Genomic DNA, 26,650 nt, shown 5'->3' with positions numbered 1-26,650 from the left:
AGGATAAGGTCACGTAGCTGCAACCTTTGAATACTAGAAATAATTGCCGGTATAGTATGTTCACACATTCGTCTTCCTTGCTGTGCGCAAACAGCGCAATGAATATCACACATCTATAACTCATAGTAAACAAGCAAGTCTTTCTGTGACACTTTAATAACCTGGGATGTAGTATTGCCTCGTTCGAAACAAGCTAGGTCAGGGTCGTTCTCGAGTTCGCCCATCACACTGCATTCTTTTGATAAACGTCGCGTGTTCCTGCTCCCATGTCGATATTTTCTCAGGTGACCTGACCGCGTAACCCGATGCTGTATTCTCATCTGTACTGTGTGTGCCGCACAAGTTCATTTCCAGGCGAACATACATCATACCGCCTGGAGCGCTCCACCCAGCCTCAAGACAACTGTGGTGCGTCTACAAAAACGGCGCACGGCGGCAGCTGCGGCGGTGGCGGCGCGGCGAGTCATCGGCGTGGCGCCCCGGACCGACAGCTGTCGCCTGGAATGACACGCAGTCGGCGACAGAACGCCGGCGGCTGTCGGCGACAGTACGCCGGCGACTGTCGGCGACAGGCCTTCGCTGCTGCAGACTGAGTTTAGCCGTGATGGGACGTGGAAAGACGGGACGGGATGGATTAGATGGAACGGTGGAAATACGGATGGCATAAAGCGGGATGAAATGTAACCGGAGAGAGGGATTGGAGGGAATGAGATGAGTCACGATGGGAAAAGGAAGTGGATGGGAGGAGTGTGAACGAGGCTAAGTGGGGCGAGGCGAAGTAAACGGTGATAAGGATAGGATAAATGGAACCGACAGGCCAGACGGGGACAGACTGAAGGAGCACGGGAACTGCAGAAACGCCATGAACTGGACGGGATGGGATGGGATACGCATAAAACGGGACAGGAGGAAGGGAGAAAAGTCGTGATGGAGTATAGCCACTAGCCAGTCTCAGCCTGGCCCCGTCCAGCCTGGGACAAGGTAGAACTGGGTCCCATGGCTGACCAAAAACCACACCGAAGCAGGGAATGGGCCGTGCAGAACGAGAGACAGAGCGACGGAGAGGCGGACAGAGTGCGAGAGATGTGTGTCAGCGCAGCCAAGCAGACCGCCGTCATCTGGCGTGACAGGGGGTCGTCCACAGCGAGCAGAGACAGTGAGAGCGGTTACGGTGCACCGACTCCGGGATGAAACGTAGCGCCGAGACGGTGGCGAAAACGACGCCCGTCGGACGCGACAGCGGCGCCAGTTGCGACGTCGAAGAAAATCGATCGGCAGGCGCCACAGGGAGCTGATTGCTCTGCTCAGGATGCTGCATGTCATGCCGAAGGGAGATGAAGCAGTGAAATTAAGGCAAGAGTCAAGGCCGCTGACATTGTGACTGTTCTGCTTTACCGGATGGTTTGGCTTTTGCATAAGTTGCTTGGTTACGTCTATTGTATAACGTAATGGAAGTTTATCTGGTTCTCATACTTATTTTAACTGATGTTTATGCCTAACAATGCAAAATGCTCATGGTCAAGGACTTGTAGGCGAGTGCATGCCATAAAAGTTTTGTAATACACTAGCTATTATGCACACTGTTTAGAGCATGAATGCAACATAAATGGAGGCTGTTTCTTGTTAATGCCAATTCCAGTGATCTCGAGGATTGTTTCCCTTTCTATCAGCAGACGCTAGATAAAAAAATAGGTCACCAAGGCTAGTGAGATTTCAAACTTATGCGCCGGCGTGACCGTATCGATTGAGAGATAACAAATTTCGACACGTTCTCTGCAGCTCTGACACAATAGAGGATAGCGAACGTAACAGTTTCAGAAGGGTCGCATATGCGATTTTTTTTTGCTCACAGTGCCCGCTATGTAAGGAAATTTGGCGCAAGAGTACCTATATTAGTGCAGGCTTAGCAAACCTACTGCAGTATGTTTCGAAGTTACTCTATAAGGCTGTCTTATCAGAGGGATGAGCACATAACTAAGGTATGCAATTGTAGAATCTGGTCGTGTCAGCAAGCCGATTGTCTGGGTTGTGCCAGATCATTCAATAAGACTTGCCGCATTCATGTCTTGATCCACAGACTTCTCTATATATGGACTGTGCGCTGATTTGGGAAATCAGCATTGGAGGCCCAAATTTCTGAAGCCGTAATATGAACCCATATGTTGTAGCACAATACCCTTTTATTGTTTCCTGTCGACAGGCTGAATTTTATGTAATATATTTTGTTTTTGTACTATCTATTGCTCGTAGCTCAGAATAAGAAAGGCTTCTGGTCGATATGAATCTGTATTGGAACATCATTTCACGTTCATCGACACCCATTGATGTCCTCATGTCAAGTTCATCTCACATTGCACCAGTGGGCTTGAAAATGGCGTTAGTCCATTTTCACCGCGGGATCCAGCGAGAAAGGGCGGCTATCATCCCTTTCTTCTTCCCCTTTGTGCTGGATTGTTCACATCTCTGACATGGCTGGCTACAAACTCGCGCGACAGTGCACCGACCGCGCTGGTGGTAAAGGTTGGCGGTAATGCCGATGGGGGACTTTACGGGAAAATGTGTGTCTGCTGCAACGGTGTCTTCGCTGTTCTTCTCTGCTACCCACTTTTTCGCACCACGCATCTACACATAGTCGCACTTTCACACATTCGCACATGCGCATCACCAATTGCAACGTATCCCTCCGTCTGCTCGTTTTCCACTCGGTGCTGAATGATAAGGCGATAGCTCTTGTGACGGTCGTTCCCATCACGTTGTCATGCTGTAGCTATTGTTGCTTTTATTGTGTCCCTTCGTCCCATGGAGACGTAGCCGAGCAGCTCTGAAGGGACCTGTGGGCGGCCCCCAGGGCCACCACGATGCTGCCGCCCCGCACCTCCTCCATGTTGGGGTTGATGGTCGCCATCAGGCGATGTCGGGTGCCCATCAGGGCACCGCAGGAGGACATGCTTGGGCTGTCCGCCTCCTCTCAGCAGACGGGTAGAGTGCGGTCGTCGTCGGCATTGTCGGTCGTCGTACTGGTTGCACCCCGACAGCCAGGAGGGCGCCAACCCGACTCTGTGGCGCCATTGGGAGGAGCTTGTCCAGTGGCCGGCGCGGAGCTGGTGCAGATGTCCACCGCCGCTGGCCGGTCGCCGCCGGCAACGGTGGGCGGGAGTCGATCCCCGTCAGCTGGTGGAACCAGCCGGCTGGCCAGGCCCCGACGGTGCGAGCCCTCGCCACTCTGGCGGCGGCCCAGTGGGCCTTCTGGACGTCTATAAGGATTTGTTTTTAGTCGAGTATGTTTGCCTTCTTGGCGATGGTGTCGGACCTCTCGTTGCCCTCAAACCTGCATTGTGAGGGCACCCACTGTAGGTAGACCAACAGGCCTCCAGCTGTCAGTCCCCAGGGGGCTCTCCAGATGTCCACTCCGAGCGAGGAGTGCTGGGCGGCCCAGCCACCTCGGATGGCGGCGAGGGCGGACTGCGAGTCGGTGCAGGCTACGATGGTGTCTTCGGCGTGCGGTGGGTTCTCCAGCAGCTAGGAGAGAGCAGCTCGGAGGGCGACCATCTCAGCTCGGAAGCTGGAGCACAGGTAACCTGCCGGGGCGCGGATCGAGTGCTCTTCCCCGTTCGGCCAAACGATTAGTGCCCCCGGCGTCTCCGTCATATTCTGTAGCTCGTTAGTTACAGTATGCTCTTCGCCCTTGGCACATTTCTTGGCTTCTCCATCAAAAATGTCCACAGCTGGCCTAGAAATGGTGACCTGCCAGTTTCCTGAGATATCCAAAGTAGAAGTTCCTGTAATAACAGGCCACCACCGGCACAGATGTTTGTCCCAGCCAGGGTTGTATACGACTCAATCAATAGCAATCAATTCAATCACGACAAATTTGGGAAACCAATCAAATCAATCAAGTCAGAGCAGTTTTCGGGAATTGATTCAATCGACTCAAACGCGACAATGAAAGGAATCAATCAACTCAATCAAACGACTCAAACCAAGATATACATTAGGTTTTTTTGCCCCACCAACTTGGAAAAGTGTCCATAGCAGTCTGGTGTACCTACCTACCTACCTACCTACCTACAGAAGAAACAAAAATATTGTCATTTAAAATTATAAATTGCCATGCCATTCAAAGTTTCTTTGTAATAAGGAAGGATACCTAGTGATGGACAGGTGGATCATGATATTGAGGTTCAATGGGTAGAATTGGAGCAGAAGTTTCATTTAATGGGTGCAAAATAACCCAGTAGTTGACTTCAACAAACGCCCCTTAACCCAAATCACCACCTTTCACCTAAAAGTTGTCAATTTAATTTTGGCCATATTCCAGCTAAGTCATCAGGCCATCTACCCCATGTAAAGCCCCCGTCTGTCTCTTATGTGAGTTATGCGGAGATCTTCTGAATTGAACCCTGAACATAATGAACCTAGCTAGGTTACATGCCACACTGAACCATATTGATATGAAAGTGTTGAAAATGTGCTACAAATTTGACAACTTCATTAGGTATGCTTTATGAAGACAGCAGGAAAGCAGGTAGGTACCTACTTACCTGCCTAGATGTGTCACTGGCTACCAACAGTACCAACGAAGGTAGATAGGTTATATGTGAAGAATTCAAAACATTTTATTGCAATACAATTTGAAACTGTTAGGACTGGGGGATAGGGATGAGCATTAAAAATATATTTAAAAGGAAATGGAAAGGACAGGGACTCTGGAACCACAGGAGAAGTTAAAGGGACCCTCCCACCTTAACATTAGTTTTGAGTTGAGATAGCCAAATTGGTGGCCATGGCCTGCAAATACCGGTTTGGGCACTCACAACATCGACAAATGCTTTAATTCGGAGATATGGAATTTCAAACTTGCAGTTTTCGGATTCTAAGGGGCTAGTGCATTGGTATGCCCCCTTAGAATTTGTGACGTCAGCGGAGATCTAACGATTTTTAAATCTTTTACTAAAACGGTTGGTAGCACGCGGTCACTGAACTCTATTACCGGGGTTACATGAGCGATCCGTTCCAAATACGCACTACGCTAATGCGCATCAGCTCCCCACAAACGGATCTACGGCACCGGTTACATGAGACTAATTCGTTTTATCTACGTCAAACGGATCTTGTTTGGCTCACCCGGGCTGACTCCTCGACGGCCGGTAATTCGCATCACAAACGGAATAGGATTAGCGTACAGTCATGGCGCAGTTGCGGCATTTACCGGGACGACTGAGCTAAATTTTAAATACTTATATCATTTGATAGGCTCAAAAACATTTAAAATTAACATGAAATCAAAAAATGAAAACAAAGTTTTCTTGTTTTAAGTCAGTGGGCACTGATTCGCCATGCAGCGACAGCAGGGTGGTCAGAAAAAATTATCTATCAAAATATTTCATTCATTTTATATCACATGCAAAGACTAAACCAAAATACCAACATTTTTTTGCTATTTTCTACGAGGCAGCCAATAAAAAAAAAATGCTTAGTATTTTGCATTTTGACGCTTCCAGTTAGCAAAGAATAGTTCTTGTGAAATACGGCCCGAATCGTGTGCCTCGGACGTTTCGGTTACATGAGCGATCCGTTCCAAATACGCACTACGCTAATTCGCATCAGCTCCCCAAGAACGCATTCAGTGCACCGACTACATGAGCAAATTCGTATCAGTGACGTCAAACGGATCTAGTTTGGCTCTCGGCCCGATGCGCATTACAAACGGAATAGCATACAAATGTGGCGCACTTCCGTAGTGATAGAGGTGACTAAATTAAAAATTTATTATCTTATGTCTTTTTTGCATTTAATCTGCTCAAAACATTCTCAATTAACTTAACAAAAAAAAGTTGAACATAAAGTTGTCTTGCTTTGACTCATTGGGCAATTGCCTCTCTTGATTCGTCTGTAGTGCTGTCAGAAAAATGTTTCAACTGAAATTATGTGGATATTTACTATTTGGTTTTCACTATATTTATTGTTGAAAACTTGACAAAATACCGACATATTTTTTAAATATTATTTCAAAAGAAGAAAATGAAAAAAATACCTATTATTTTGCATTTTAATGTTTCTTTTTGCGAAGAAATAGTTCCTGTAATACGTATCTTGGTCCTATTCGCTTCTAAGCCTCTTTCCCAGCGGATTTTGTTCGGACTGCCGATTCGTATTAGCAGGTGGATACATGAGTCGGTAGTACGCTCCTGATTCGCATTAGCGGTGAATCCGATCGTGATACGTATTTGCTTTGCTCATGTAACCGCGGATCGGATCGCCGATTCGTACTAGCAGGTGGCTACATGAGTCGGTAATGCGTTCCTAATTCGAATTAGCGGCTAAATACGTATTTACTGTGCTCATGTAACCCCGATATATAATGTGGAATGCGCATCGGCCGCCAAATGGTGTCCAACGGTGCCGCCATGTTGCGCAGACCAGAAAGCGGCCGCCGCCTGTGCTGGGGAATAGGGAATTCGGGACCTCGATTTACGTTTGCGGTCGCTGCATCCGTTACGCTCAAGCTATGTGGACACGGAACCCGGCATCTTACGCAGAATTGAGTGGAGAACAAGATGAAATCCTAAAAAATCCTCAGCTACAAGGAACTAATACGTTAAACCCTTATAAGTCAATGGGGAAATATGAAAATTGCTATTTTGGCGCCGAGAATGATCTGAAACTATCTCAAGCATATAGAATCATGATTTCATGCACTTTTTGCAAGGTTCTATGCTTCATATTTGCATTGTTGCCCTTGCGTGACGTCATCTGTGACGTCATAAGGGTCACAATTTTTCTTCAGTAACTCCCGATCAAATTGAGCTAGCGAGTCGGGAAAGCCACCAATGGACTCAGGAAGACCTGCCGAATCGAATGATATGCGACATGACCTCTTTCGACCAACTTCGTGACCTGGGGGTGCTGACCTGACCTTGACCTGAGGTCAACACCCTAAGTTGACCTGACCCGAACAAAAAGTATATCACTCGATGCGCCTGAGCTAGGTGAACACGATGATGCCAAAATCGCGGCTCTACGGCCATTTTTGGCGAAGCTATTTACCAAAAACCGAACCCGTGCCTTAGATCACTTGACCTGACCTCAGAGGTCACCGGTTGACCTGAGACCCTTACAGCGGGTTCCTACCATTCACTCTGCATTATATTTTGCCGCATACGACCACTTTACCGCTTAATTCTAGTTTAATTAGCGGTGCATTAGCGAGGTGGGTTCAATCAACCCCCTCGGCCGGGGCAAAGGTAGGTCAGGCGAGTGAATTTGAGGAATTCTGAAGATACGATCGTGTTCCCCACTCAATTCTACGTAAGATGCCGGGTTCCGTATCTACGTAACTTGAACGTAACGGATACGGCGGCCGCAAACGTAAATCGAGGTCCCGAATTCCCTATTCCTCAACACAGGCGGCAGCCGGTTTCTGGTCTGCGCAATATGGCCGCCACCGTTAGACACTACGGCCAATAGGGTTGAAGCGGCATTGCTCCCCTGTGCACGCGGTGGTATATGCTGCTTTGCGCGCAACAAATGCCGCACTTTCAAATAAAGTCGCTAGGAACAGCGGAGATCCCAAAAAGTAAACAAAAGTAAAAGTCTAATATCTTGAAAACCGGTGAATATTTTTTCGATGAAATTTGGTAGATATTCGTTTTCGCTCTTTCTGAACGGAGCGACATCACTTTCGTGCCAATTCATTAACTTTTTTGAAGGTGGGAGGGTCCCTTTAAGGACAAAGGAAGAAGAACAAGGAAAATTAAATGCCGTTGGTGCGACTGCGAAAAAAACAAAGAAAACGTTTTGCCAAGAAGTATGCTAAGCTTTTATAAATCCTTATTCTATGTCTTTTGATTTTTTTGGTAAGATGACGTCATTGATTATCATGTAGTATGGTAGATCATCATAAAATAAATCGGTTGTACAACACCAATTTCGTTTTAATTATTATTTCATTTGAAATAAAACCACTTAATAATATTCGGTAAAATATTTTAAGGAAAATGAAATATATTAAATATGTTATGCCTAGGCTCTCAGGAGAAAAGGATCAACAAACGTTCTGCTGCAAATTAAACAATGCAGCAAATTAGCTATTAATGTAAACGTAATTAGCGAGACGAAAACGGCGCTTTTGTTTCAGTTATTTTTGTAGGGGTTTCAGATATTTATAGAGTTCAGTGGGTTGTTTCTGAGGAGATGTGGAGATGTGAATTAGTAATTAATCACACTTTTTTAGTATATAGGGCCTTGCACTTTATCATCTGGATTAAAAAAAAGTTTCCTGCTGAGTGCAGAAAGGTAGGTAGGTGCATCGCCAGGTTCTATCACAGGATTGGAGCAGTTATTGCAGTTGAAAGTCAAAGTTGGCTGTTCATGTTTAGGCCCTGTTCTTTATTTGGCCATCTATACCCCATATTGCAGTTGTGATGACAAGCAGTTTTCAGTGTAATTTTGTGATCTTTGATGTCATCAATTGGTGTCATTATTTTTCGTCAACTAAAACTTATTTCAGCTTTCCATTCAATCGACTCAATCATACGAGTCACTCTAATTTTCGGGAATCAAATCAGTCAACCAGTCGCTAAAGTCAAACGAGTCAGTCAACCAGTCATCTCGAAAAGTAATCGACTCAATCCAATCAACTCAAAATACGCGTTGAATCAAATCAATCAATTCAATCGACTTGATTGGTATACAACCCTGGTCCCAGCTACTTATACTCCAATCAGTCCTATGCATCTTGTTTCTGCTCCACCGCTATTTTTCCGTCCGTTCTTCGCAGACTGGCGTATTCTTGAGCTTCCCGATCCCGATGCAAGTTTTGCGGTAACATTTAAGAGCGGCAACCTTCATCGTTTAAAGGTAGTGTGCCACCTTTGAAAGATTTCCCATTTTATTTTTCCTAGGATAAGAAGCTTCTGTTTTTACCTAATATCGCAAAAAAAATCAAAAATGGGCCTGGAATAGTGCCTTTTTCGCCTAAAAGTTTTTCGGTTTTTAGATATGTATAACAACTGTAGTGGGCTCACCTGCAAACAGGCGTCGGGCAACAATCGCGAATGCGGCGCACTTGTGACAATAAGCAAAGGTCATTATAGTGTTACGACCATACGACGTACGGGAATGAGTTATCAGCTGTCTAATCGTAGACAACACAATGTCGAGCCTTAAACTGTAAGCCCGTATTGGTATTGTTTCTTTTATTTGGCTGTCGAACATTATTTATGGTTTGAAATATGATTTTATGTAAAATAATTGATATGAAAAAGCCGTCTTATAAGTTATGACCCCATTTCACCACACGCAAGTGGCAGAAATGACAATGATCAGCTGACGCATTTTTCTTGGCCGAAGTCAGAGCGCGCGGCCCGACGCACCACGCGTATTTGGAAATTCCGACCTCGACGAGCATCAGAAGCCACCTAACAGGCGTGTTCGAAACCGCAGGAGATGATGATGAACGGGTTTATCGAAACTTGATTGGATGAGCATATCGGTAATAGCGATTTCAGTGTGTGCATTTATTGTTCAAAGTGGTGTGAAATGTGGTTGGGGTACGACCGACAACCCGTCGGGGCGAATTTCGCACTGGGGTACTCAAAATTTGAAGAATTTAAGACGTTTCCATGAGTTTTGAAGGTATGGATAAGTTCTAAAAATCCGGTTCTCCTTATCTGGGCCATTAACTCCATACGGTCCAAGAAAGCTGGCACACTACCTTTAACATTGATGCGAAGGGTACGAATTCCATCATTTCATCGAGCATTCTTCCGAGATGATTTGATCCAGACCATAATGAACTACATCCCCATCCGACACACTGGATAAACTTCATTGTTTGATTGAATAAGCTTACTTCTTTTGGATGTAGTGGCACTGCCATGGGTATGGCATTATTTAGCGCGGCGTAGCTTCGAACTGCGATGGCGAGTTGTTATTTTCACATTAACTGCTGGTCAAGTTAAGTCTTTGTAGCTCCTTTCAGTGAGTCTTTTTTTCTCCAGAATAAAATAAGGCACTAGGCATTATAGGAAGTATGCTGAGACTGGCGCCGTCGATAGCGCCTGTTTTTCTTCTTGCTGTGTGAGTCTCACAGGAGTCAGTGTTTGCAAAAGTAAACTTGCAAATCTGATTGTCCTCAGCGTTATCGCTTATCTCGATTGATGGTTTCGTCTGTGAACATTTTTTCCTTTTAGTTATACGGGAGGCTAAAAAGTTGCCTTTTTGCTGGAAATTATGTTTCGTTTCACATTTTTCTTGCCCTGACTCTGGCTTGATACCCGGAATGACATCTTCGCACCACACGTTTTCTGATCCGGTCGTGATGAGGTAGTGATCGATAATATTCTTTCCTTTTTTGACCATTCTTTCGAGCTATTTCTTACTTATTTTTACTGCTTGTTGTGGCCCTATATAATGTATCGTTATTTCTCAAAACCCTTTTCAAAACCAACGTAAATGACTAGTTCCGACAAATTAGCAACCAACGACAACCAACAATGCAACCAACATTCAAAAGCAAGAAAATGCGCGCAAAGTACGGCTGCATTTGTGAAGTACATATATACCTCCAGCGTGAACAAATGGCTAACTGAACGAGAAAACATGTTCTCATTTATATACATTTATTTCTTATTTATTTTGAATTCAACAAAAAAATGTAATCCGACAGGTAGATAAAAGTATGGGCTATCCTATACCCAAATTTGTAAATATTCTGACACCCTTTTCATTGTAAAAAGATGGATAAAAGTGCACTTATTTTTGGGCCTCCAATGCTGATTTCCTCGGATCAGCGCACAGTCCATATATACATAGAGAAGTCTGTGCTTGATCAATCGCCGATTGAATTTGCTGCGAAGAAGGAACAAAGGCTACTTATGAAGGAGATCGCTATGCGGTAATACTGCATACTGCAGAGCGATTATTGCACGAGGCATACCAGCCCGTCACATCAAAGTTGAGTTCATCAAGTTCATCGTATTGTTGAGTTAAATTCCCTTCAACATCCCTACGAGTATAACCTATTTCAGCAGCATGACATTTTCTGGCGTTATTCATGAGTTCAAAGCTAAATGGTAATCCAATTTTCTACGAATTCTTCGGTAGGCCGCTGGGTTATTGAGCATTTGATCTTCTCTCCTTCACTGCTGACATGTTTTGCAATGCATGATCGATGCACGGTTGCACTATCACCCGTTTTCGAAAAGGAAACGCAAGTCACCAGAAGAATGAAGACGATGATGGAGAATGGCTCGAAAGGGATATCAGAATAATATCAAAACACCGACACTTCCTTTCACCTTATGACAGCATCTCGGCATGCATCATTTGCTACTCTTTCCACGTCTCTCCTCGCTGATCAAATACTCTTTATCATATCGTACAGAGTCCTCTCCGTAGCTTTCCCGGTGCCGCAAGTCATGCAACCGTCACTTCGGCATACCATAGACATGACAACATGCCAGCTATACAGACTGGTTTGTATTTACTACGAATGGTAGTAAAGGTAGTTTCTCCACCCGTCATTGGTGAACTTTGGCCCCAAGATTACTTCGATAGGGGTCAGGCGTTAATAGTAGTCATCTGTAACTGGTCTGTAATGGTTACCACTCAACAGTAATCTGTATTTATTGATAGAGGTTTACAGTACTCGGTCTGCAGTGGGATACTATGCACTATTAGCTAATAGTGTTCAGTAGTCAATTAATTAGTTAGTTGTCCGTTGTCAGTTTTGGTCAGGTTTGATGCAGCTCTCAGAAGCGGTAAAGTATCAGCTTTAGTTATCCGCTGGTCAGGACCATTATAGGTCAGGAATCATCAGGACGGGCCCGTTAGACCACCAATCCTCAGTGACACGGGGGGGGGGGCGTTGACTCTTCTGCAGCTGAATTTCTCCTGGCCACTCCCCCGGCGAGACTGGCACTGGCGGCGTTCCGGCGCGTGGTTTCCTTATCAGGGAGAGTCTTCTGCCGGCAGCCGGCACGTGGCGAGAGTACTACAACCCTACCGCGGTGGTTGAACTATACCCCTATAGACTCTCTAGGGATAGACTCTGACTCTGACTGTAGACTCTGTAATACAGTAGTCAATGACTACACTCAAGCTACTAAAGACTCATGCGTGATAAGATTATTAGTAATACCATGGTAATACTGGCTTTCGTGATCCTCGAGATAAGTATATATTCTATCATTTTCACTACACAATCAATCAAGTATTTACTTAAAACCAATTAATAATATCCAGAAAGATCTTATTTAACAATACATAGATCAAAACATTATTGTACGCGCTACTATGTATAGGTGTGTGAACGTTTGATGTAGTCTGCAATGTTCTCATACTTGACGGCTCTGTAAAGCTCAAGTCCGGTTATTTTTTCACTCTGACCTTCAATTTAGACGGTATCAGACAATTCACAATGTCGCAATCACATTAGCTATTTAGGAATTAATTGGTGACAATGACGACAGCTTGGCACTGTTCCACCTAACCTGGTTTTGTAATTAAATAAGCTCATGAGCCGTGACAATACGCTTACATTGATTGTAATCGTGAGTGTATTCGTGAGCCGCGTGGGCGCATGGCGGTATAAAAAGTCACGGCTTTTATGTTACGAAAAAAGTGCAAAAATAATCGGGACCATTATCAGAAAATATGGCAATGTTTTCTGCTTTGGGAAATCTTGCATGAACATGATTACATGGTCGTGAAGTGTCCATACTAAAAACCCTTACGCTTAGGCGAGGAAAGGGAGCTGCTCACGAAATATCAATTCTGACTAGGGATTTTCATTATGAGTGCATACCGTTTTCTTTTTGTTTCTCGCTCGTGACAAAACGTGCTCGAATTATAACGCGCCATGGCAAAGGGGTATATTAGGTGTAAGTTTGAAACGACATGTCTTGAGTCACGTCGCTAAACAATCCCGAAAACAAGTCTCTAGCCAAGACCACTATTGTTATTCTTGCGATTACAAATATTTCAAGGTTCCCAGCTTTGGCATTATGATAATGCAATGTAGGTAACAAGCAAGTGTGACAGGTATTACGTGACTCAGATAACGGTTAATTCAGTCGCTGCACTAACAACAATGTTCATGTTGCCAGCAGCATGGCCTATTCGAATATTTAAATCTGAATGTCATCTGTGCTATACTCAAGGCGAATCAGTTCAGACAATGCCTGCTTTGTTGAATGCAGCATCCATGCTTACAATCTAATCTGCTTCAATTTCTTAGAGCAAAGCTCGAAACCGTATTTGGATGAGGTGACTAATTCAATCAAAAAGTACCAACATTAACAATTACCCATAAGATGGATACCGTATAATGCTGAACTGTATTTGCTTCAGTATTAAGCTCGTTGTTGCTCTTCAAGTAACAAAGAGCATGTCTCGAGCAATGATGCATTCGCCTACCTGTCGGTAAGCCCCCTTCATCCCTCTTTTATTGGCCATGATTTATTTCACTCGGTCGTGAAACGCCAACCCGTGTTTCGTCTGATCCTACCGCGCCAGACCTAGATCGATAAAGGTCGACCCACTAGCCCCCCGCCGAGTGACCCGGTCGTGACTATTTACATGAGAATAACGGCGGTGGCTCGACGCACTCCCACTCGCGTCTCACGCCACCCGGGCGCCCAGCACCCCGCAGAGAGCGTGCCCTCTATCCTGCAGGTCACAGGTCAAGGTCAGTAGCCGACGATGGCCGGCCGGCCGCCGCGGCTCAGCTGATTGCGTGACGTCAGCTGATTCAGAGCAGCTGACGCGTCTAGCCAGGTGAATAGGAATGCGGCATGCGTTTAACGGCGCTACATTATTTGACGACAAAGCCGGACAAAGCACATTCGTGCGCTCGAACGCTACCGAACTGAGCCAGAATGAATGACGTTTTACTGAATGTCGTGCATATGATTTGTGCGGTGCAGACACTACGGGACCGAAACGTGCCATTGACACTCCCATGCCTTACCGCACTTACCATATCACCCCACCACATGCCACGACCATGCCACAGAGCCAACGTGGCACGGTCGGTCAGTGTGCTCGAGCCAGGTTTCCATTGGCCAGTCAGAGCCGCCGAGACCCGGTACAGAGTAGCTGTGACCCCAGCCAACAGACCGCAAGACCAGTCAAGCATATCGGACGGCCTGCCGGCGCACCGGCCAGAGAGTGCGAGCGACGGTCGGCCGCGGAGGCTAGACCCCAGGCAGGAGAAACGGGCCGGTGGATTGAGAGGTTAGGAGGGAGGGGACGTCCAAATGGTGGGGTCAGGACCAGGGATTAGGAGGAAAGTAGAGCAAAAATAACGGGGAAGATACTTAAAAAGTGGGTAAGGACGACGTTTCTACATCAAATGGAAGGACGACATAAACATTTTATGGGGAAGGCATAGGGTAACTATTGAAGTACGTTATTTTATCTTCAAAATACTTCAGAAGCTACCAGAGAAAAACTGCAAGGAAGACATATGATGAGTGCTGACAGCGGCCCTGGTCTTTCTTCCTGTTAGTAAGCTTAACTAATATATGATCATTGACCATCCTTCGTGCGGTGTTTTTATCCTCCATTGGATTGGTGTTCCAGCCGGTAACAAAGACGTAACGTTACTTTCTAACGGCGCCTTTCGACTCGATTGGCCGGGGTCATTAGGAAGTGTGATTTACCAACCTTTGACTCATGGACACATTTGTTACCCACTGTTACCACTCAAATTACCTCCCAGACAAGAGGAAGATGGAGAGGAGAGTGGGGGGCTCGAAAATTAGGTGAATGGAGAGCGGCGGAACGAGAGAGAGAGAGAGAGAGAGAGAGAGAGAGAGAGAGAGAGAGAGAGAGAGAGAGAGATGGAGAGAGAGAGAATGAGAGAGAAAAGAGAGAGAGGAAGAGAGAGGAAGAGAGAAAGAGAGAGAGGAAGAGAGAGGAAGAGAGAGAGGTAGAGAGAGAGAGGGAGAGAGAGAAAGAGAGAGAGAGAAAGAGAGAGAAAGAGAGAGAGAGAGAGAGAGAGAGAGAGAGAGAGAGAGAGAGAGAGAGAGAGAGAGAGAGAGAGAGAGAGAGAGAGAGAGAGAGAGAGAGAGAAGAGGAAAGGGGAGGGAGAGGCGAAAAGGGGAAAAGACAGCGAAAAAGAAAATGCCAAAAAAGGAATATCCTTATAACTTTCATGTGCTTGATAACAATAGTTCTCAGAACACCTTACTTTTATTGGTGAAATATTTATTGTCATTATGCTCTTATCTCACAAGTGATTATAATTTCTACCAAAACCCGACCGACGTCACAGGAGGCTTTGTCGGAGCTGCACTAGCGCGCTGTAGTTGGTTGACAGATGACTGTCAACAACAGATGCGGTATGTTGACAGATAACAGGTGATTGTGGGGAAGCAAAACGCCCGGAAGAGAGCGGAACCGGCGTGGGAAGATGGCGGATGTAAGGAAGAGAGTGTCTATTTGTTACGGTGTGGTAATGATGTAGGGTATCAAAAACATGTGCCTCGATAAGCCAGTGCATCGCAAAAGGACGGAAGCTCAAATGCAGCGAAATTTGGATTTACAGTTGTTTGGTGGAGAGACCGCATTATTTTTTTGCCCAATAGAATATAAATGATGGTAGCATGTTTGATCTTGGCGGTTTAACTTATCTCACTCACGAAAAAGATTCATGATAGAGGAAAAGTTCACAACGGAGGAAGGAAACGACCACTGGGAACAGAGGTGCTAAGAAAATTCACATACGCCAAGTAGCTCTGAAGGTCATGTTTCCGGAATATTAGTCCAAAAACGTGACCATGGGTACGGCCTAAGCGTGAGCAATTCAGAAATTAAGCAGATGATCGTGGAGTTTCAGATCTTGAGCTGCAAGAAAATGCAGGAATAACAAACCCCCCTTATTCATGTGAACAAAATTTAAGCATTTAATTCTTCCTTTGCATGTGATACGTAAAAGAAGCGGCCTTGTCAAAAGTTGTATTTTCTTCTTTGCTGCTATGTCATATTTCTCATCTTATGTTGTTCATCCCAGCGCCCACGCTTGGATTATTTCGAAAACTTTCCTTACCGGGTGCAATATGACTTTGCGGGCGGCGAATATTTTTCACACGAGGACTAACCTGCGTCGGCGGTGACGATGCAGCACAGATGAGCCACTACAATGGCAATGGTCGCACAGAGTGGCTTCATCTTCTTCTTAGTTCGATGATTTATCACTAAAACAGAGAAAATAAGTCAATAAACGTTGCAAGCTTTTCCGCAACAAAATGTTGACAGGTATTCACTTCAATCAGTCCATCTAACATGGAAAGACAGCCTGCCTTTTAATGGCTTCCGCCGGCTGTTGCACGAACTGAAATTGGTTTAAACTCTATCAACCAGTTGTTAGCAGACATCATCGTTCAATGTTGGAAATCAAAGAAAAGAAAAACTGTTCACTTCCGCCCCAACGGAACAGACAGTGTCCGCCTGTCAGGGACAGACCGCAGCAACCTGTCGTGAATGAATTCCAGAACATACTGTCTGAGCAGTCTGTCACAGCAGACTGTCAGGGCCCGACTGCTAGGATGATGACGGGGCTCACACTGCAGGAAGTGTCGACAGATGCGTGTGAACAGACTAGTGAGCTGCGTGTGAACAGACCAGATATGACGACGCACCAGGTGGTGGTCCACATTGGGATGGACCGGTCCATCCCAATGTGGACCGGTCTATCTCAGTGTGGACTGGTCCACTAAAAATGGCTCATCCGTCGACTCATCGTGGTGAGAAGCTGCTCTTCTTCCACGTTCCACCTAGGGTGCTTCCATCTCCGTGAACTGGGAGCCGAGGAAGATTCATGGTCGACTGATGTCGGTCCAAATGCTCGATGATTTATTGATTTGATCGCACGTACGCGTGTACTTGTCCCAGAAATCAAGTAGCGCACAGATGCGAGCACAACTTCCTCTTGCGTGGACCAGCCGCTCGTGAGATTTTGTCAGCTTGCAGAGCGGATAAAACCGGGGTACTCGTAGTTTGTACATTGCATAAGAACGTCTCGTACAACACCAGATGATCTTTGACCGTCGCTGTTGCGCAGCACATAGTTTTATTATTTCCTGAAAACTTTCTCTCGGAAATGCTCGAACGTGTCTTTTTTGTATTGTGGTTGCGGAGTCCAGTTTCATGCGGTAGTAAGTCCTTTACCAAAATGCCATGTCACGAAGGATACACGGCATTCCGTTAAACTGACATGAGGTTTGAAGGACGGCTTTATCTGGTGCCGCCCAACATCCATTCTCAGATTCCAGCCCCTCACTTTCTCTTCCCTATTTATGGCAGAAAGTTCCGGTGTACAGGGCACACGGAATGTGACAGACTCTTTTGTGTGTACCGCTCCCCGCCCTACCCAGCATCAGCCACTTCTGGCCAGGAAACCAAGCTATACCTAAATCCTAAGTGATAGTGCCCCCAGGTCATTCCTCACATCCAGCTTGCTAGCAGAAGCGCATATGTTATAACAGATGCGGATTGATGAAGCAATCTTAGCCAACCCCATGTTTAGTGTAACGGCTTCTAGCAATTCGGCGAAATGCAAGATGTGAAAAGACAGGCAGCCCTTGAGAGACGAGATATAAAGTGTAGCTAAAGGGGAAAAACGAGAAGAACTACAGCTCGAAACATCTTCAATGTCTTTCAATCCTCTGCCTACGAACTATATAGACGAAAACAAAAACTCGTTTATGATGTCATGCGCCGTTCTAAGGCTTTACAAGATGAAAGACGGTCCAGCGAACAGAGATTATGTATGGTGTCAGGTGTGAGTCACCATGTAACTAGATGGATGATGCTCGTTGCCTTTACGCCTGGTTTCCGTGTCATGTTTGATAATAATATTGGACTTAAATATGCTCATATCTTTTTTATTAATCTTTGACGACTTTCATTTATATTCAGCAATTTAAAATGCTTCATACCATGCCACCATAGGTTTACTATGTACATATATAGCGCAATATGATATATGACCGAGGGTCCGGACCATTCAAACCTAATCTAATTCACGGGTCTCATGCCTGAATAGCCCATACATAGGTCACATATGTCTTTGAGAAAGACGCTGTTCATTTCAAGGTTATGTGCTACGTGAAGTTACTGACCTTAGATTTATTTTTAAGTGCTGTCGTGCTTTAGACCGATCATATCGTTATCCGCACGTCATAAAGCACACTCGGACACAATCACCCTCACTTAAAAACTGCTATTTTTCGCAGGAATTTGGAATTGAGCCGGAAGGACGATGGACTTTGATAAGAACCTACTGCTGATGAAAAAAAATAGATTCGCGACAGCGTTTTCAGATAAAGTGCTGGGCTTGTCACGCAGCAAATCAATCCTAAATGATGGACTTTTGTAACCAATGCCCATTTTTACAGCCATAGAATTAGAGCGTTTGTTAATATTTAGTGGATAGCTTTAAGAGTTTAATTGATAAAAATATAATTCTATGATATGTTAACATATACCTAATATGGTACAAGCGATTGTCTTTTTTGTAAACATCTATGACACTAATTCTTTGGCATGGTACAATGCGTACAAAGTGACAAATATGTTGGACAGAAATGCGAATTCTCATTGACGGATATGTGTGACGGCGATGCGTGGCGGCTATCAACTCACGTAAGCACGGACATCATTATGCTTATCACCGCGTACCTCGAAGGAAATATGAATGCTTCGGCATAAACATGGTAGGAGTGCACGAATACATCATTTGGAAATATGACCTTTACAAATCTCGGCAATCATTAAAGGAAATAGTTCACTTTCACGAAATTATTTTTTTTGCAACGGATTTATGATTTTTTATGTTCAAAATAATCAGCAAAGAAAATAAAACCTTTTTATAACAAAATATTATTTTCTATTATTTTGATATAGGAAGAACTTTTCAGTTTCTGTAAGGCACAGGCGATCCAGTATGAAAAGAGCATGGGTCCCGAAAATTCTTCAGAAACAGAGAAATTATCGCAGCCACCGGCATTTGGGCGATCTGCTCGATCTGATAATGTTCCCCTGAATGTCCTAATTGATCAGTACGAGAATTTCTCTAGAGTTCTCGTAGATAATTTATCTAGTTTCTGAAGAATTTTCGGGACCCATGCTCTTTTCATACTGGATGGAAATATATGCAAGGCACACATCCTCAACGCAAGACACCTTTTTCGGGACGAGAAATAGAATATCTTTGCCTAGGGTGATCGTTGGGCTGTAAAAGCTCCTGATTTATGCTCGTCTCAGCCCAAGCTACGGAACTGCTATTCCAGTTCAAAACCCATGTTAAAAAGTGAACTATTTCCTTTAACATCATATGTGACAGTGTCACTTCTGCCTTGCACAAAAGGCATCATAAAAATGATCTGACGACTCGGAAACGGCTCGAAACACGCTTGAGAGCCTATTATGCAACATCTACACTGTTAGTTCATTTGAATAACAGTTGCCGACAGGAAGCAGGCTCTTTAAGCAAATTTTCTCACGACATTTGCCGGCAAAAGGTCGGATGATGTCACCATCTTTTACAAACGATCGAATGATAGTTTACATGGGAGTTACTAGAGATGTCAATCGGATACCAACTTTTTGGTATACCGATACCAAACCGATACCAACTTGGTATTTGGTATTTGACTCGTAATGTGTTCGGTATTTTGTTGGTACCATGGACCCTCACTAATGTATAAGAGGCTAAGAAATCGGTAAAAAGTTAGTATTTCCCTCATTTTCCCAAGTCGGTTTGGTTTCGGTATTTCCCCGTGGTTTTGGTTGGTATTTGGTTTGGTATCGGTATTCCGATTTTCCGTAATTGACATCACTAGGAGTTACGTACTCTTGCAGTTTTTTAACTGATTATGGTTGAATGAAGTGACATACAATACTTATTATGAGCCACTTCCTCTTAGTGAGAGTAAAGCTAACGACATCTTCCTTGACACGACGCCTTGACAGAGGCGTCTTATTGGCATCGGTGGCGTAACCGCCCTTCGAAGCGACTTCTTCACGCATGCGCGCACAAGTTCCAAACAGCGCAAGGTAGCTCCAAACAAGGCATCTCCCCACTCAAAGGAAACGTTTCCAGTGACATACCATGAACAATGCCAACTTAACCAATCCTCCTACACTAGCCGATGGCGGTGATATTACTTTTGATGGCCTCACGGTGAAGCAAGACCACGGTGCGGAATCATTAACCGGCATGACGAGGCCCACGGCACGGGTCACATTTTCTTCACGTCTGTCACACGCATGGGCGGTTCGCGGTCACACCCTGAGTCCCCGCCCCTTCCCCCGCCTGCCCCCGCCCCAGAGGCCGACGGTCTCGCACGAGCGCCGTATGAGCGCACCTGTTAGTCGTGCGAGTCTGCTTCCGCCGACAGCACACACACACTGTCAGCAGCCAGTGGGAACGAGCCTTTACCGCTCACCGCAGACCGGGACTCACAGGAGTCGAGCCGAGTAGTCAGAGTCCAGCCCGGACTCCGCCTGCCAGGTGGACCCTGACGGACTCCGACCGGGAGAGACTCGCACGCGGCACAGGGCAGTAACACTACATCCGGGATCTGGGTACGGAGACTGCAGCTGCGCATAGGGCGGTAGCACCACAGAGGCGGATGAACGGCAACGGAGCTGGAGACTGCATCTAGGACAGTAACACTAATCTGGAGACTTCGGGCACCCAGAACAGTACATATCCCTATGGCTAGCTGCTTCTGCCCATTGCTCTCAAGCACTGACACACAACATAAGAACGTAGAGTAAGCATTTTCGGGATACTTATGATAAACACTTTATTTTGTACTGGGACCCATACTTTGCGCCAGGCAATCATGACGCTCGCATGATGTTTTGAAACTGCATCGTCTCCCGTAACAAAAGAATGCGGAAAACGGCAACGACTCATTACTTCCACCACCATCACTCGCAAATTGTAGCATAGCAAAATATAGTACGGAATAGCTTTGGCTACCCCGACGGCTCTGTTCCACACAATATTACAACCCAACTCCGATTCGGTCGTTGCCAGCGAGCTAGCTGTGCGCACGACCGCTGGTCACGTGGGAGAATTTAACGCTCCGCCACCCTCGCACTGCGGCGCTCATCGTCAGGAACAGTTAGCAGCATCAGCGACGGCGGCGGTGGTATCGACGTGATGTCTGCAGTGCAGTGGTGACGACGGTATTGTATTGTATTGTATTGTATTACATGGTATCGTAGTATTGTATTATATTGTATTGTATTGCAAGGTATCGTAGTATTGTATTGTGTTGTATCGTAGCATATGAACGACGATGGCCACGCGACGGTAGTGGTGTCGGCGGGAGGGGAGAGGGCAGTCCCCGGCGTGTCTTGTGGGGCTCGGAAGCCACGGAGCGCCACGCGTTGCGCCGTGACTTGCAGCCACATGTAAGGGTCGTTTGCGGGGTTCACAGGGGGTTGGCGGGGCCGGGTTGGCGGGTCAGGGGGCGCACACGTGAATTGCCCGGAAGGGTCTCAGGGTGTGGGTTTGGCTAACAGTGATGGTGAGGAGAGTTGAGCAAGATGGGAGCGAAAGACACCGCCCTTTTCCGGGGTGTTGTTCCTGATGCGCAAGAGTGGGATGATGGAAAACCAAGTGAAAGCATCTGTATGTATGGAGAATGTGTGCTGTCAGGGTGCACAAGTAAGCAATGTTATGTAGAAGCAATGTAGAAGTTTATGTTATCTTTTCATTTTATTTAAAAAGTCATCAAAAGGTGCCTATGCTACTCTTCGCTTAAATGCACAGTCTTTGACCAGACAAATCTCACTAATGCTTCATGCTTTTAAATCTGTTTATCTAGAAATGCAAAACATATTCAAATTTGTATTTGGATTGTCATAGACTCCTGTACAGCAGGCCTACGAGGTAGTTTATTGTGTACAGGGGTCTTCATACCTATGGCATTATTTGCAAATTGTATTTACAATTCTTGAGACAGACTGTTGAAAGCCCAGAACCGAATAAAGTCCCAATCTGGTGACTTGTGGGGTGCCTTGCCGACAGCTGTACCGCCTTAGTGCGTACCATGCGTTCGTGGCCGGTTGCCGAAAATCAGGTCATCTGAAGGCTGCGATGCGGAAGATCTAGTTGATCCAGGGGCTCGTAAGTGGCACACCAGTGGCGCGTAACCACTGTGTCACTACTGTGCTCATCAGAGGAAGCCATATTCCCACACAAGGACGTGGGATCAGCCCCATTGGGCCCGACCTGTTCAGGCGTGCCACTCATATGTGCCGGCTTTCCGCAGTGTTCAATGTTGACTTGTCACTTTCAATGGTTTTGAAGCGATAAGGATTGTAATATTCATGTTATTACTGGACTGTTATTGAGTTGATTGCTGATATGGAAATGACATTTTTTCGCGAAAAATATTTTATCATTACTAATTGCATTGTTGATGAAACTGGCTCATTTTCACTTAATTTTATAAACATTTGCTCTTGCTTTGCAGCACGTTAGCTTAACCCTCGCACGACCAGGCCATTTCTCATAACACGAACGACCAGGGGGGGGGGGTTGTTACGACCCCCCCCCCTGGCGTTTCGAAACGGAAGGTCGTAGAGCTTAGCGGAAAAAACCAACGGATTGCTCTCAACGAGATCTCGCGATTGGTGGTATATTTTTGGTCCTAGGTCAACATTTGACCTACTTTTGACCGGTCAAAGGTCAAATTTTCGGAAAAATAGACTTTTTTCAACTTTCGGCGGCGATTGCGGCAAAACGGTGGGAGATATCGACTTGAAACCTTCACTATCGTGTTCCTTGATCAATTCTCTATCGTTTGGTATGTATTTTGTTTCCCTAGCTCTAAAAATGGCGCGTTGGGAGCGCCGGAAGTCGGCAAGGTCACAGTCGGCGGCAGAAATTCGAAAAATCAAAATTTAAATTTTTGAAATCTGATTGTATTTTTGGATTTGGGAGGTCCATTTGCTCCCTATAGAAGCTAATATTGCTGCATATTCCCATTGAGGTGACAAGAATTAGCAAAATAGTGGTTCGGGCGCTTTTCAAAAATAGTACCGGACGCTGTTCCTCTTGTGACGTCATAGATCCGTGACCTGACCTGACCCGGTCAAGTTTCTTATACCATATGATAGCCAATACTTGCCCCAACATGTATGGGAAGTTTCATCACGATCCATCAACTGATGTCCGTACCACCGGCAGGAAACCTCGGGCGTTGGCACTCAGTTTGTGAAAATCCGGCCGGAGGCTGTACCTCTTATGACGTCATAACTCCGTGACCTGACATGACCCGATCAATTTTTTTTCGGCAAAAGATGCGCAAAGGTTGCCCCAGAGGGTATTGAAAATTTCAGCCCGCTACGACAAGCCGTTTAGCGTGCACTTCGAAAAAACCTCAGGGGGGGGGGGTTGATACAACCCCCCCCCCCCCTAGGCGTTCTAGGGTTAAAACGTCAGCTAAAAAAACTACAGTGGCAAATTTGGTTACAATTAACAGTGCACTTGACATGTAAAAAAGCCACGCACACACACAATGCACCGGAACAAAGCTTATAAAGAAAGCATTCAAGAATGTAGATTATCGTACAAATTCCGTTCACTTTCTTTGTAATTCTTGCAGAAGAATTTCCATTCCTTCATTCTTTGAAACATTGTTTTTGCCATATTCGATTGAAATGTGTTAATGATCGTATAAGACATTTCACAATAATAAAAAATCCGTGCATTGGGTGGAGAAAGAGAGCAGAGTGTAAGGAATTTGTCAACTATTATCATTTTAATATTGACGCACTCAACAAAAAAAAAATTGACCAAGAGAGAAATAAGTCGCATGAAATACAAATTATTTTCGTCTGCTTCCTCGCTCTTAACCCGCGCCCGGCTGGGGGTCCTGGATTTCCACGCCCTGCTGGGGGGGGGGTGTTTGAACACCCCCCCTTCTAACTCGGCTCCTGGGCCACGTAGCGATACGCAGAAGGCGGCGTTCGAAAGAGCGTAAAAAATAATGAGGAAATCACTTCGGTCAATTTTTTGATCAGGTCAAAGGTCAGGTCACCAGAGGTCATTGAAGGCAAATTTTCGCCGATTTCCAGGTCGAATGTCGACAATTTCCAAGAAGCCAACGCATAACTCGGGAACCAATAGAGCTACAGCGCCGCGGAAAAGCGCATTCGATAGCCCTATTAACGCCCTTTCTGAGTAGTTCTCTCAGATTTGACCTAACGTCAACGGTTTTGCCTGCAGGGGGCAAAAACTGCAAAAATAGCCGATTTTTTCGGAAACAGTTTTTCTGCAATAACTTTTGACCCAAGCCTTGTACGAGCTTACTTTTACCGGCATCGTGTTCCTCTCGTCAAGACGCATCGAATGAACTATAACTTGACCTTGAAAGGTCAACTTGAAAATTTGACCTCAGGTCAAGGTCATGACCTGACCGGAAAGGGTCATGTTGCATATCAGTCGATCCGTATCGTCGAGCTGAACACATCTAAGGCGTTTTCATCGCTCTAGCATGCCTCTATCAAAAGTTATTTGCGAAAAACTGTTAGATACCATTCGTGACCTAAGATGACCTCAGGGCATAAACAGGGGTCACGGACACTATTTTCATGTTCATTGTGTCTAAACCACTTGTAATTCAGTGTTTGGGAGTGTTTATAATGTCTTTCGTCCAAAAGAGGCGCATTTCAATTTTCTCCCATTGACTTATAATGGGGAGGTCGCAAAATTGACCTGACCTTAGGTCATCGATATCAAAATTCTGAGATATACATTTTGTACATGCTATTGCTGCTAGCAATCGCTGAAAGTTTCAAAGCGATCGGTCACTCGGTGTAGCTATGACAGACATTGAAACTTTTTATGAGGTGAGGTCACTTCAAGTGACCTGGTGACCTGACCTTGAATGACCTTGGTCTGAAATTTTCACAACATGTGTAGAATTGATGTGTGATAAGGTGTACCAAAAACGGCGGCGCTCCGCGCCGCCGTTTTTGAGATATTCGCAAAAAACCACAAGGGGGGGTGTTCAAACACCCCCCCCCAGCAGGGCGCGGGTTAATAACGTCATTTTAGATGTGATTTATCGTAATCAATGGTATCACTGTAACCATAATCACATCACTGTAATTTACAAGTAATTATCACCCAATTTTCCATGGGAGCAATCCCTGCCCCATATCCCTCTGTGTTTTCCTGTGACGTGTTTGCGAATGCGGTCACGAATTTCGCGAATAGTACCCGAGCTACAATGCGCTACCAGCCGTAAACTGAATGAGCTCGTGACGTTGGGTCGCATGCCAGGCGTAACAACGAGGCAAAATATAGGCGAGGCAGAAACAACAGACACACTTAATCTGGAGAAGTGGCTTTTGTAAGAGAATACAGATTCATAGGAGCTAATATTGTAAAAAGCAGCTTTAGAGTGGCTCAACTTACAAAAGTACATTTCTGCTCCCAGTATGTCTTGTTGAGCTGTATCAATGTCGAACTGTGTAACGTAATCGCAGTCGGTAGCAAGCACTAAGTTCATATTGACAATGATATTTTAGTTTTCATTTTTAGATTAATAGCCAGTAGTTACTTCTCAGCTAGATAGACTGAATACAATCGCATTAAAGAGCCATAGTTAGTACAAGACAAGTCACTTCACAATCCCAAGCTATCGGGCAATATAACGCTATTGTGACCAAGTGCAGTTGACGGGCTGACAGTTGAAGAAAAAATATATATTTAATCCGCACATGAAGTATCTTGGCAAAATATGCAATCACGTAACATAGAATCAACACACATCGTGCCGACGTGCCGGTAATTCACCTACCTCGTTTGAGCCGACTCTCCGTTGTCGAATTCCACAGCTTCTTCACAAGCACATGTCGCAGCGATCCGCTGCTGAGCCTCTGACGTCACTGGCTACCGGCGAGTCTGTGTGACCGTTCTCTGACGTCACTGGGTGCTGAGGAGCGGTCCGTGCTCTCCTGTCGGCCGTCCGGACAGTACTGAAGGCCCACCGTGCGGAGCGCTCCAGCCAAAAGTGAAACTGCCAGCCCGTGTCGGTCTCTGGCGGTGGCCGAGGGCGCGCCGCGTGCCGCAGAGTCCCGCCACTGCAGAAAGCATCTCCGGTCTGCACGGGCAGGGTCAACATGTCAACGGCCGCCGGTGTCGGGGTGATGGATTTCTGACCCGGCTCTGGCCGGCCGGAGAGGTGTCAAGGAGATGGCCGGGAGATGGCATAATAAGAGGGAATGGGGCTGATCGCTTCCTGGAATAGGGGCAGTGGAGATGCAGCGCTGCGGATTGATCTTAGTGAGTCGCTTATAACGGTGTTCTGAGCATAGAGCATAGTGATAATAATACACAGTATTCTATTCAATAACACGCGATAATCATTGTTCAAAATTCTAACATATGACGAAGACAAAAAATCTAAAACAAGGGACAGTAGCATCACGTCTTTTATGGCATTGGAGACTAAAAATGGAATGCTATCTTCCATTTTGATTTCTCCCTTCCTTTTAAGCACTCTCCAGTCTCCAATATATTCAAGTTTTAGTTATGGCTTCTTCAAGAAGCCAGCATAAGATACAAATAGTTATAGCTACCCCAAAGGACGTCTGTGTGTTGTACCCACTC

The 26,650-nt window shown here is 45.5% G+C and overlaps 1 protein-coding gene across 3 annotated transcripts in view; it reads right to left on the bottom strand.

Annotated features, from left to right (window-relative positions):
• Window positions 1-26,650, bottom strand: part of LOC122366619 (mucin-5AC-like) — a 42,612-nt gene that overhangs the window by 11,624 nt on the left and 4,338 nt on the right. The window contains exons 2-3 of one of the 3 annotated variants that reach the window (XM_043339076.1): window positions 25,839-26,141; window positions 16,107-16,202 (exon numbers count right to left, since the gene is read on the bottom strand). In XM_043339076.1, the coding sequence (XP_043195011.1) occupies window positions 16,107-16,176 (70 nt within the window). In that variant the 5' untranslated portion in view covers window positions 16,177-16,202; window positions 25,839-26,141. Of the gene's footprint in view, window positions 1-4,814; window positions 4,834-5,124; window positions 5,309-16,106; window positions 16,203-25,838; window positions 26,142-26,650 lie in introns of those variants that run through there. The other 2 variants (XM_043339077.1, XM_043339078.1) reach the window with 2 other exon arrangements.

Source organism: Amphibalanus amphitrite, unplaced genomic scaffold (assembly GCF_019059575.1).
Source record: "Amphibalanus amphitrite isolate SeventyFive unplaced genomic scaffold, NRLGWU_Aamphi_draft 000820F_arrow, whole genome shotgun sequence".
Classification (NCBI taxonomy): Eukaryota; Metazoa; Arthropoda; class Thecostraca; order Balanomorpha; family Balanidae; genus Amphibalanus; species Amphibalanus amphitrite.
This window is presented reverse-complemented; position numbering and strand designations above follow the sequence as displayed.